At 33.9% G+C, this 13,750-nt stretch overlaps 1 protein-coding gene across 2 annotated transcripts in view; it reads left to right on the top strand.

Moving 5' to 3' along the window:
• Nucleotides 1-13,750, top strand: part of LRP6 (LDL receptor related protein 6) — a 137,601-nt gene that overhangs the window by 64,627 nt on the left and 59,224 nt on the right. For both annotated transcript variants that reach the window (XM_090272855.1, XM_090272854.1), the window contains exons 4-5: nt 10,725-10,921; nt 12,892-13,023. In XM_090272855.1, the coding sequence (XP_090128981.1) occupies nt 10,725-10,921; nt 12,892-13,023 (329 nt within the window). The remainder of the gene's footprint in view (nt 1-10,724; nt 10,922-12,891; nt 13,024-13,750) is intronic.

Below are 13,750 nucleotides of genomic sequence, written 5' to 3'. Positions count from 1 at the left end.
GCAGACTTCTTGGTGCTACCAGAAACATGCAGAAGAAACACATGAATATGCTGCTGTGATCACTTGCTTCAGACCCCCACCCTTCCCCATGATTTGATTTCCAAAATAAAGTGAATCTGTAATACATTGAAAATTTATTCACCTTGTTCTTTCTTCTGGATCTGAAAGCTTTGACCAGGAATTTGCAGGCTAAACTTCCAATAACGTACAAACCTACCCCTGAAACACAAGATGATGGAAAAAAAATAACAGGGCATGTGAGATAACAATTCAAGTGGATGACCCATATTAGGAAATCAGAAAAGATATCTTTCTGTAATTTCTTGTAAGATACAGGAGAAAACAATTGTCAAAGTTCAAGAGGACACATGCATGGAAAGAGTAAGTAGTAAGAAAGAATACATTCAAGATCAGTAAAAATGATGATAGCATTATTATTCAGTTTAAAACTCAGTGTAAGCACTGACAACCAGATAGATGACCAAAACCAAAACAAACAAACAAACAGGCAAAAAAACAGTGAAATGGAAGATAACCTTGAAATTGTCTCACAATTTGGAGAAGCAGAGACGAAAACAGTGGAAGAAAAGATTTGAGACGTGGAGGTTCATCCAGTTGTTCATGTGTTACTGCGAAAGGAAGACATTATTAATATGTAAGGAGTCAAAATGTTTCTTTTACATTGCTCCTTCTTAAAAACTTAATTGATATACTTCAGAAGACTAATAGAGATGAATTAGATTGTGAAGCTCAAGAGTGGGAAAGGCAGATAACTAAATATTTGTGAAGAATGAGGTCAGTTAACTAAGGAGTTAAATCTAGTAATTGCTCTTAATGTGCTTTTAAAAACAATGCAATGTGAAATAGATGTTTTGGAATAGAACATAAAAATGAAAGCACATAATATCTAAAATTCCAGGTTTTGTCAATAGAAAAATGAGAACTGGTAGTGGGACGGTTAGAAAAGAAAGAAAGGCAGAAGAAGTAAAACCATGTTAACTTCTTACCTTATACATGGGGTGTCAGTAGATACTGTCTTATTTTTGACATTCATAATCTAAAATAAGATGTTACATGATTTTAAAATATAAAGAACGTTAAAATTTAATAAAAGTTTGTATATCCTCTAATTCCTGCAGACATAAAAAGAGCATATAAATTAGTCTAGTAGGAAAGTCCATGAAAAAAGGGAGAGAGAAAGTGTAAGGGGAAAAAAAGGGAAGTTGAAGAAAAGTGTAAGATAAGCAGTTAAGCTATTAAATATAAATGTAAGAAATAATGTTGAACAATATGTTTTTTTTTTAACCATACTGCCCTATTGTGAAAGATTTTTTAAGTTGTAATTTTTTACTCGTATCAACATTGTTGGAATAAAGAGGAACCTGTGTGAATCTACATCTTTGATTACATCTTTAGAATTACTAGAAGTAGGATTTGTATATCAAGTGCATAGAAATTTTAAAGCCAATCTTTCTGTTTTCTGGAGTGATTTTACTAATTACCACTGTCACACACAGTATCTGTCTGCATGTCTTATCTACTGTTTTTTAGATATTAAATTAAAAGATAACAGTCTGTTTTGAAATTTTAAAATACATTTTACTTGTATTAATTGGATTTTTTTACTAGTGAGAGTCTTTTTCATAGTGTATAGTAGATTCTGATTATTTGTGGTAGTTAATTCTATAAAGTTGCATACGCTGAAATAGTGAAAAGTGAACCATTGCTCTTCGGTGAAATACAGAAATTAGGTTCCTACTAAACTATAGTCAAAACATTTTTATTAACTGATCATTATATAACCTTTCAATGTACGAGGTCTGTCCAGAAGGTATTTAACCATATAATACAAAAAAGAGACATTTATTGAAGATATAAGATACAAGAAACATTGTGCTATGACAAGCGTGCCTCAGTTCCCTTCAAAATAGGTACCTTGGGACCTCACACAGTTCTTGCAATCACCATCCGCTGCCCTTTCGTATTTTACTGAATCCCTTCGACGATGTGAAATCTCTTCTGTTTCAAAGGTGATTTTAGTTTTGGGAAAAGCCAGAAGTCAAGTCACCTGGGTGATTTGATGTTTTGCTAAAAAACTGTGCATGAGACATGATCGTGAGTGGGTGCATTGTCATGATGAAGCTGCCAATCACCAGTTGCCCAAAGCAATGCCTTCTGAATCATCCAAATAGTTTCCGTGGAGGAATGTTCAAGCTTAATGAAAAATTTGATACAGATTCATTGCTGTACTCACTCAGTCATTTTGAATGCAATGGCCACACAGTACACATGCTGACTCAATGGCATCTGCCGCCCCCACTGACTAGTACAGTGAATTCGTTGTTCACACATGTGCATTCTAGTCCACTCACTTTGCCTGCCAGGTTACATAGATGTCATGTAAACCATTCTCATAATACTAACAATGGCTGGGCTTTTCCGGACAGACCTCTTGTATGTTTCTGTATAAAGATACCTTATATATGTATAAAGACACCTTATGTAAGGTGTCTTTATACAGCATGGGTTTTTCAATTATGGCACAACCATTCAATGCAGTGTTTGTTATACATAGTCATTAAAAATATTGTTAGTAACCCTGAAAATCTTTGCAATATTTTGTTAAATGAAAAAAGCTCGTTATAATGCAGTAAATGCCATGAATTAACAAAATTCACTTTTGTAAAAGAAAAAATATGATTCTAGATATTCATTAGTCAAGGCGAAAGGATGAGTTGGAGTCTTTCAAAATAAATTAACCATTTTTTCTCAGTGCAAATTAACCATTGTTAAAGTATTACAAGATCTTAGGGCCTGCTGCATATATTCCCAGTGAAGAAGCTCAGTAATCAGGAGAGGTAAATAATATTTATTTTTGGTTCGGTGCAGATACCTCCATGATTTTTTGCTTTGGCTCAGCTCTTTTTCTTCTGTCCTGTTGGGGGCTACGATTTAGAGCTAATGAATTTTTACCAATTATTTGTTCTAAACCCTGTTGGTTAGTTGGTTTTCTGTTGTGCCTTAACTATTTTAAAAACAGAAACTACCTGATGTTTGGGAATTGCTTATATTTGTATATGTACATGTATATATTCTACACATGCATATAATAAAGAACTAGAAATATATACTTTATATTTCTACTTTTTATAGTGAACATACATTATTTTTTATATAATCATGAGAAAATAATTACTTTGGAAAAAAGTGAATACCAGATTTTGCTGAAATGGTTTTGGTCTGCTTCTGTCTTGGCTCTACTCCAGATATATTAACTTTACTTCTGTCTGACCTACCTATAATTTTCTTGAGCACAGTGTAGTTCTGCCTTTCTTCCCATGAGGCTTAGATGTTTAAGACATTATTCATTTTATTATTGAGTTTTAAAAGTTTTGTGGATGTATCCACAATGTATTGTGGATATAGTTTCTTCATTGGCTATGAGTTAGAAATATTTTCTGTCAATCTGTAGTTTGTGTTTTTATTTTCTTGTTGGTGAGCTTTGAAGTACAAATTTTTAAAATTTTAATCAAATTCAATCTCAGTTTTTTGTTAAAAGTGGCTTGAATGTCCTCAGAAATCTTCCAAAGTTATGAAGATTTATGCCTGTTTTCTTCTAAGAGTTTTATTGTTTTTAACTCTTACATTTAGTTCTATGACCCATTTTATGTATGGGATCTTCTCTTTTGTTAAATGGATTCTTAAGTACTCAGTTATTTTTTATGGTGTTGTGAATGAGTTATTTAATTAATTTCAATTTTTGTATTTTTAAAAAGATTCCACATATCAGTGAGATCATACAGTATTTGTCTTTCTCTTTCAGACTTATGTCATTCATCATAATGCCCTTGAGGTTCATCCAAGTTGTTGCAAATGACAGGATATCCTTCTCTTTTTTATGGCTGAATAATATTCCTTTGTGTATATATACATTACATTTTCATTATTTATTCATGTTTCCATGGACACGTAGGTTGTTTCTATGTCTTGGCTATTGTAGATAACACTGTAGTGAATGGGGGTGTACATATCTCATTGACATGGTGATACTGTTTCATTTAGATATATATCCAGAAGTGGAATAGCTAGATTTTCAATTTCTTTGTGGAACCTCCACACTGTTTTCAGTACTAGTTGTACTAGTTTGCATTCCTACCAACCGTGCACAAGAGTTCTTTTTTCTCCACATCCTCACTTGCTTTTGTTTTTTTTTTGTCTTTTCATGATAGCCATTCTAATAGGCCAGCGTGTGTCTGCTTTTGCACCAGAATAATCTGTAGAACTTCATCCTTGAGGAATGTCCCCAGGGGAGAAGATCAATGATCTCAGATTCCTTGATGGTCAGGGAGAAGAGATAGATCTCCAGAGACTTGATTTTTATGTCCTCGACAGGGTGCTCAGGTTGGTGATGGCGTTTACTCACGTCAGCTTTGCCTTCACCAGCTCTACGGCTTATGAAGCTGCTGCCCAGGCCTCCCTGGAAGCCACTGTGGCCTCCCATTCCGGGCCTTCTGGTGCTTCCAGTGTTTCTGGGACTGTCCACAGCACCCATGTCATTTGCCTTTTAGGGTTTTCTCGAAGAAGCTGGACGCCTTCTATTTTTCTTGGATAGTAGTGACTAGGTCTTCTGGTACAGAGCCGAGTAGAAGGCATCCTTGGCTTGTTTCTGACATTTGGGTGAAATTCTTTTCTCATTGAACATGATCTTAACTGTAGGGTTCGGGTTCCTTAGGGACTTTTTATCAGGTTGAGGAAGTTCTCTTCTGTTCCTAGATTCTTCACAGTTTTTACTATGATTGGGTATTGGATTTTGTCCAGTGCTTTTTCTTATCTCTTGAGATGATTGTGTAGTTTTGTTTTTTATTTTATGAACATATGAATTGAATTAATAATTGGTTTTTGGTTGTTAAATCAACCTTGTATTTCTGATATAAACACTACCTGGTTATGGTTTAGCGTCCTTTTTAGATGTACTAGATTCAGTTAGGTAATATTCCATTGAGGGTTTTTAAGTCTGTATTCATGAGAGATACATAGTTTTCTTCCCTTGTGCTTTTTCTGGCTTTGGTATCAGTGTATTACTAGTTGAGAAGTGTTCTCTCTTCCTCTGTTTTCTGGGAAAGTGTATGATGGGTTGATATTATTTCTCCTATAAATATTTGGTACAAGTCATCATTGAAGTCATCTGACATGGAGATTTCTTTATGGGAAGATTTTAAATCATTAATTATTTCTTTAGTTGTTCTAGGTCTTTAGGTTTTTATTCTTGAGTCAGTTTGGTAATTTGTTTCTTTCTAAGATTCATCTAAGTTGTATATTTTGTTGACATTAAGTTGTTCATGGTGTCTTCTTATAATCCTTTCAATTTCTGCAGGGTTAACAGTGATATCCCTCTTTTATTCATAATTTTATTCACAAGTTCCCCAATTTTTGTCTTTTCTCTTTTTTTCTTGGCTGGTCTAGCTAAAGGTTTGTTAAGTTTGTGGATCTTTTCATAGAATCCACATTTAGCCTTATTGATTTTTTTCTCTATTGTTTTTCTTTTATATTTCATGGATTCCCACCCTAATATTTTTATTTTCTTTTTTATGCTTGCTCTGGATTTAGTTTGCTCTTCTTTTTCTAGTTTCTTAAGGTCAAAGCCTAGATTATTGTTATCAGAGCTATCTTCTTTACTGAAACAAGCGTTTAGGGGTAAATTTATTGAATTTTCCCTGAGCAGTTCTTTGGTTGGCATCCCATGAATTTTTTCCTCATAAATTTTTATATGTTGTATTTTTTTTCAAAATATTTTTTAAATGTTCTTGTGATTTTTTTTCTTTGACTGATTGCTTATTTAGAAAACATCAAGGAAGAATTTAAAATTTAGAAAACCTCGTCCTGGCTGGTATAGCTCAGTGGATTGAGTGTCAGCCTGCAAACCAAAGGGTCACTGACTGGTTTGATTCCTAGTCAGGGCGTATGCCTGGGTTGTGGGCCAGGTCCCCAGTTCGGGTGTGGGGGGGGGTTGCAAGAGGCAACCAGCCACACATTGATGTCTCTCTCCCTGCCTTCCCCTCTCTCTAAAAATAAATAAAATCTTTAAAAAAAATTTTTTTTCATTTGTGGATTTCCCGATTTTTTTGTGTAATTTGCTAATGAATTCCATTGTGCTTGGGGAATATACTTCCTGTAAGTTCAGTCTTTTAAAATTAATTAATACTTGTTCTGTGACTTAGCATGTCATCTTTTCTAGAGAAAGTTCCATGTAGAAGTGGAAGAATGTGTATTTTCCTGTTGTTGATGGAATCTCCTATAGATGCTAGCTAGGTTAAATTTGTTGATAATATTCAAATTTCCACATCCTTCATGATTTTCTGTCTTGTTCTATCCTTTAATGAGAAGAATAGGATGTTGAGTTCTTGGACTGTTACTTTCGAATTGTCTTGTTTCTCTTTTCAGTTTTGTCGGGGATTACTTCATTTGTTTGGGCCCTGGTTTTTACATGCATGTATGTTTATAATTGTATCTTTCTGATGATTTGATCCTTTGTCATAAAATGTGCTTCTTTTCCTCTAGTAATGTTTTTTTCTTCAATTGTGTTTTGTTTTATAAAGTCATTCCATCTCTTAGTTACTGTTTGCTGTAGCCTTTTACTTTCAATGAATTTGTATCTTTGAATATAAAGTATGTCCCTTATATACAACATAGTTGAACCTTACTAACAACCTTTACCTTTTACATACAGTTGATCTTGAATAACATGGATTTGAACTGTGTAGGTCCATTTACACTTGGAATTTTTTTTTTTTTTTTTCCAGTAAATATGCAATTGGCCACCAGTGCTCCCTGGGTTTTCCATTTAGCCACATCTTGAAAACAGTATTTTTGATCATGGTTGCTGGGAATCTAAGGATGCGGAGGGTCAACTATATGCATTGTTCTCTGCCATTTTTTATAAGAGACCTGAGCATCTACAGATTTTGGTATCTGGGGCATCCTGGAATACCAAGGGACAACTGTAGTTAAGTTTTAGGGAAGTCAAAAGTTGTACTGCGCTGGGGTCCAGGTTCCTAATCCTCATTTTGTTCAAGGGTCAATTGTGTACATATATTAAGGTGTTCTACTTTTTGCCTTTTGATTGGATAGTTAATCCATTCACATTTAATGTTATTAATGATATGATTAGGTTTACATCTGACCTTTTGATGTTTGTTTTTTAAATATCTTTTTTTATTCCTCTGGTTCCTCTTTTCTCCCTTTCTTGGTATTGAGTATCATTTTAATTCCTTTGTTGATTTTCTTTAAATTGTGTTTTAGGGATTGAAAAATTTTAATGATTGTTCTAGGAATTGAAATGTGCATTTTGTCAAAATCTACTTTAAGGTAATACTAAGTTAATTCCTATAAAGTATAGAAATTTTAACTCTAGTATATCATTATTCCTTCTTCCCCTCTTTGTGCTATTATTGTCATTTGTATTACATTTCTATTATGACCAGCACAATATTATAATTATTGCTTTATACAATCTTACATGTTTTTAAAAAGGTTAAAAAAGGAGAAAATATTAGTTTCTTTTTTATTAACTTACAAATTTGCTGTTTCTGGTACTCTTGATTCTTCATGAGGTTTTGAGTTACTATTTGTTGTCATTTTTCTTGTTCCAGTATAATTCTATTCTCTTTTCCTTTGTGCTTCAAATATTTTATTTAAAAAAAATTTCTTTTTGATCTTTAAAAATTCCTCTTTAAAGATGTAATGTACAACCTTATAATTAGAGTTAACACTGCTGTGTAATATATAAGAAGGTTGTTAAGAAAGTTAATCCTAAGAGTTCTCATCATAAAGAGAAAAGAAATTTGTTTTCTTTTAATCATCTCTTTATGAGATGATGGTTATTAGTTGTGGTATTTATTTCCCATACATTGGTCTCCATGGTAGAGATCTATATTTTAGCTCCTGTTGTTGTGGCATCCTACTGAGACCTGGGCTTCGATCTTGCCTGTGACTTTTGTTCTCGGTACCCATGATCAACTCCTCCTTGAAGTAACTTGCATTTCCAGGGGGACATCAAGAGGTAGGCCTACTTGACAATCCCCACTAGAGAGAGAAAAGGTGAAGATTATGTACAGCCATCTCCATTTTGAGGAGCAAGTCACCATTGACTGGACAGACCAGTAAATGATCAAAGAAGATGACAAGAACATGTGATAGCCTTTTTAGCTCTGCTTTTTGTTAGCTCTGTTAATTATATTATTTTATTTAAGGAATGAAGTTTTATTGAGCATTTCCTGAATATCTAATAAATAAATCCACCTAATTTGTACACATAATGTGGTATGAGATCCTGGGGAATATAAATTAACCAGAGTCTTATATTTATTTCATTGTAATAAGTCAATTAATTTTAAGAACTTTTTATTGATTTAAAGACGACTGCATGAAATGTTCACTTGTAAAATGTTACCCCTGTATTAGAAATATTAAAATATTAAAAACATATCCTAAAATTGAGGAGTCATTTATGAAATGTTTTATTAAGTACTAAGCATAATGCTATATGCTTTTGCATATAATATTATCATATAACCTTTACAATAAATCAATGAGTTTAGATTATTATCTTTCCTTTAGAGAGGAGGACAGCAAAGCTTGCAGAAATGATATAAGTAGTAAATGTCAGGGGGACACTTGAACTTAGCTGTATTTGTTTCCTTATCAATGTATAAATGCTTTCAATCAGTGTATAAAATGAGTGTATTTTTTAGGGAGGGAGTTTGTTTTTCCTATTTGTTTGGTCTCTTGTATTGAGTTCACTAAAGTGAATTTTAACTTTTTACTTAATATACAAAGGTCATAGAAGCCTTTCTCTCCCCAAAGTTTTTAAAAGATTTGATTATGTAATTTACAATTTAAAAAATTGATAATGAAATGATGAGCAATTTTTATTATTCTTTTTCAGTTGTGTTACTTTTATTTTGGGGGCCAGCTTTCTCAGAACTCTTATGTGTTACCATAATGAATTTTGGAAGACTTTAGTGTGAAATATGCAGGCCTGTTTAAATTTGGACTTAATTATGATATCACTCTTGTAAATGCCATAATGGCTTTAATGAAATAATAAAAATTGAAAGAAACCATTTAAGAAATAGACATTGTGACAGTTCTTTTTGGGAAATGAGAGAGATGAGTAATTTGCTAGGGAAGAGAAAATTAGAAAACTGAGAGGAGAAAATTGTGGTGATGTGGGCTGGCAGAATAGGTATGAGGTTCTAAAATAGAAGTTTGTTTATTAAATGACTCATGTATTCAGTTTTTTAAAATTTGCCCCAAATGTGAAACACCTTAGACTAGGACCATTTCATATATAGTAACAGATGCTAATTCTGCTTAGATAAAAATTATTTTATTGCTCTCAATTTATTTTACTGGTAGTTTCTTAGGTCATCAAATAACCTCCAGGACCTAAAATTGGATTGTCTTCCCTAAAATACATGATACTTTTGATTTCTCTTCAGTTCCTTATATTTTCCCTCCCTGCCTCCTTCCCTTTTTCTTCCTTCCCTGGGCTATTTATGAAAATATTATATTTAATATTGTGAAAGTGTCAAAGCTTTTATTTTATTGAATAGTATTTTGGGTCAAAACATTTTTTCTTCATTATTCAAGAGTATTTACTGCCCTGGCCAGTGTGGCTCAGTTGGTTGGAACATTGTCCCACAGACTGAAAGGTTGTGGGTTCGATTCCTGGTTTTGGGCACATGCCCAGTTGTGAATTCAACCCCCAGTTGGGGTGTGTACAAGAGGCAACTGATTGATGTTTCTCTCTCACATTGATATTTCTCTCCCTCTCTGTCTCTTCCCCTTCCTCTCTCTCCAAAAGCAATGAAAAACAAATGTCCTAAGGTAAGGATAAAAAAGAGAGAGAGAGAATACTCACTGATTAGATAGCTTCCCACAACACTTGCAAAGTTCTGTGTCTTTAGTACTAATCAGGCTCTCCACCTTTTCTTTCTTATAGTATAGATTGTTTGTGAAATTTTTAGGTGTGCTTTACCTCATGAACACATTCTGCCAGTGGCAAGAATTCCTTTTTGCTATGTGTCTTGTGGAGGTTAAGAAACCATAGAGCAGAAAGCCAGCTGAGATGATCTTTTGCTGGAGCTCAACTGGGGTTTGCAGAGAAAGCTCTACCAGGATGCCTTTTTAGCCTCATGTGAATGATTTTACTTTCAGTTATCGAAACCATAAAAAATGATGGAAGAAATGGGCTGCTTCTTTATGCTTTCACATCAAGAAGGGGAAAAAAACCTATTGCTGATTTAAAACTACTTCCCAGTACCAAACATAAACCTAAACCCTAGAATTTTTCTTTTTGCCCACCTTTGTCTTTCTAATGCAATGAATTATGTGGAAGGATGGAAGACTTGAGTCTAGAGTTGGGAATAGACAGCAGTACTAATACTTGGGCCTTCTTTCTGTGTTAGCTTCTAGTGAACCTGGGAGCTGCTATCAAGTTAGGGACCACTCTGAAGTACTTGGTGTGGGGGGTTTGGACACCATAAAAATATATATGAATTTACTGTGTGACTGACTTTTCACAGGTGTTATTTGACCTTAAGATATGTGTTACTCTGGATTTGTATGTTTTAATGTGGATTATAAAACCATTTAATGGAGAGATGAAGTTTTGATAAAAGTAAAATTTAGAAATGTTTGAGTTTTTCTCTTTCTGTTAATAGGCAGGCAGTGGTTAAAGGCTCCCTTCCACATCCTTTTGCTTTGACGTTATTTGAGGACACATTGTACTGGACTGACTGGAATACACATTCCATTTTGGCTTGCAACAAATACACTGGCGAGGGTCTGCGTGAAATCCATTCTAACATCTTCTCTCCCATGGATATACATGCCTTTAGCCAACAGAGGCAGCCAAATGGTAAGTGATCTTGATTTTTAAATTACAAGTTGGAATAGCTTTGTAGCACTGTGATGTCTGGCATTCTTGAGAGGCAGGAGAGGGAGGACATATCCAAAGGTAGCAGGGAGGAATTAAAAAATAGGGAAAATATCAAAATATAATTCAGGTTAAACAGCAGCCTAAACCATTTGTAGCTTGATATCTGTAACTACAAATCACCTCAGCCCCTTGCTTGGGTTTAGAGTTATGGAGGTGGAGAAGAAGGAAATAAAACCAGAAATTAAGATAGCTCATACACAAATGTATTTCTTGCTCATATTATGTCTCTCTAATGTGTGTTTGATATTTCACATGAGTGTGTTTAAAAACAACCTCTTCTTGGTCTCTTCTGTAAATATAACTGGTTAAATATCTCAGATTGCTGAATAAAATACCTAAACTTTTCTGTTCACACCCCACCCCCTTTTTTCCTAGTTTTGCTTTAGCTTTTTTGGTCAGCTTTTACAATGTCCTGGGCTGTGACTGCTGACAACCATTACTTACAAAGAGGAATAGAATTAGGTTTAGAAGGAATTTCAGAATGTTAAGTGTTTGGCGCTTGTGTGTCAATAAATGTTTGGCATGTATCTGATTGTATTCCATAGCCAAAAATGAAGGGTTTTTGGATTATACCTTGCTTTGCATTAGCTCCTTCCATTTAGGGAGCATAGTTAAATGTTGAATTTGTTATCTTGGAATCTTGTGATTATGAGTCCTTAAAAATGTTTTTAAATGTATGTGTTTCTCTTTTATAAAAAAGAAAATGTCTAGTCACTTGTATGAATTTTTTATTCTCATGATTAACCCTTAGGGAGAATTTCCCTGTTTGTTTTGTAATGGCACTTTTGATCCTTTATGTTTTACTAGTTTGAGAATTTGCAATTATCTGTGTTGCTACTTTCTTTTATCTTTCTGATTTTGTTGGTCTATCTTATATTGATTTCTTTCTAGGAATATTATTTAAATCCATTTCTTTTCATCATTTCTACAAATTTGCTGATTAATCTCTGTTTCTCATTTTTCCCTTATTTAACCCATAGGTTTTCTTTTTCTTTTTAAAAAGATTTTATTTATTTATTTTTAGAGGGAAAGGGAGGGAGAAAGAGAGGGAGAGAAGCATCACTGTGTGGTTGCCTCTCGCATGCCCCTAACTCTGGACCTGACCTGAAACCCAGGCATGTGCCCTGATTGGGAATCAAACTGGTGACCCTTTTGGTTTGCAGGCCAGCGCTCAGTCCACTGAGCCACACCAGCCAGGGCCATATGCTTATTTTTTCGATGTTAATCTTTCTGAAGTATGATTTTTCAGCATTGGAATTACTTTTCTTGACTTCCAGTGCCCTGTGCCAGTCTGTTTGCATTCTCTGTGCTCATTCAACTTTAGTTCTTATAGTCAACAGAAACCTTAATCTCCAGTTAGACTGTTTACCTTATTATTTCTGCCAGTATACAGCCTCCAGGCTTTTATTCATATGGTTTCACACTTGAAATTTTCTCTTACCTATCTTTTCTCTCCTTCAAGGTTCTTGTCATGTCCTACATCTTCCATGAAGCTTTTTTTGTTTTTTAATTCCTAGTGACTTATTTCCCATTGGACTCTGTAGTGTTTACACAGTCCATTAGGTTCAAGATAGGGTTTAGTTTTATATTGTTTTCTAGTTTTATTACTTGTTAATTTTGGCATACTGACTAGATTGTAAGCTCTTTTAGGGCAGGGACCTCCTGCTTTATTGCTTGTGTATTCCTCTTGGATACTGAATGCTAAATAAATTCTCACAGATTAATCCCCTTCCTTGTAGATGGTCCAGTATTCAAGCACCTGGATGACATTTGGTAATGATTTGGTTTATCACGGTTGTTCATGTTATGGTTGTTAACCTTTGTGTACGTAGAGTGAGGAAGGTCATCTATAATCATTGGTATTAATCAGTGTGATTTATATTTGACAGCTACAAATCCATGTGGAATTGATAATGGTGGTTGTTCCCACTTGTGTTTGATGTCTCCAGTCAAGCCTTTTTATCAGTGTGCTTGCCCCACCGGAGTCAAACTCCTGGAGGATGGGAAAACTTGCAAAGATGGTAAGAACATGGTCTTCAAGAAGGAAAAATTTTAAATAGCAATTGGTATTCTTTATGGTTTGTTTTATTTATTTTATTTAGTGTTTTGTGGTTTTTGGCCTCTTGAAAACTTTAAAAAATTATTTTAGTATTTTTAACATGCTATTTTTGAAAAAAATTAGGTGCTATTTTTTTCTCAACTCTCTTATTCATTTATATCACAATTGATTCCTCTGAAAATGAATATTCTATAAAGAATACATTTTTAACAGTAGATAGCACTTGTACATACAGAATCTCTGTGCAAGGAAAAGATGTTTATTAAACTAACTATAAAGACTATCATGGGGTAGATAATATTTTCTGAAAAATAATTGAATGATATTTTTAAATTGCCTTTTAACACCAGAGAAGTGCTTTCAAAAGAAGAAAAATATTTCATATTGTACTGTTTAAATCAACCTCTCTTTATACCTGGTAACTACACTGCCTCTTTTAATTCTCTGTGGCAGTGATTTTCAACCATTGTGTCATGGCACACTGCTGTGCCATCAGAATTTTTAAACATGCAATACATGACTATTTAGAAAAGGTAAGATACACTTACCTTTTCTCTCCCAGATTATCAAATTTGAAAATGACAACAGCCAACACACCAATAGCCATCTGGTGTGAATGAATCAAAATTATACATATTTTTTGTATGTGTCAGATTGGCAAAATATTTTTTGGTATACCGCAGAATTGT

This window comes from Furipterus horrens, unplaced genomic scaffold (assembly GCF_987537825.1).
Source record: "Furipterus horrens unplaced genomic scaffold, mFurHor1.1.pri manual_scaffold_4, whole genome shotgun sequence".
NCBI classification, from domain to species: Eukaryota; Metazoa; Chordata; class Mammalia; order Chiroptera; family Furipteridae; genus Furipterus; species Furipterus horrens.
Note: the sequence above shows the minus strand (reverse complement) of the source record. Positions and strands in the feature narration are given on the sequence as shown.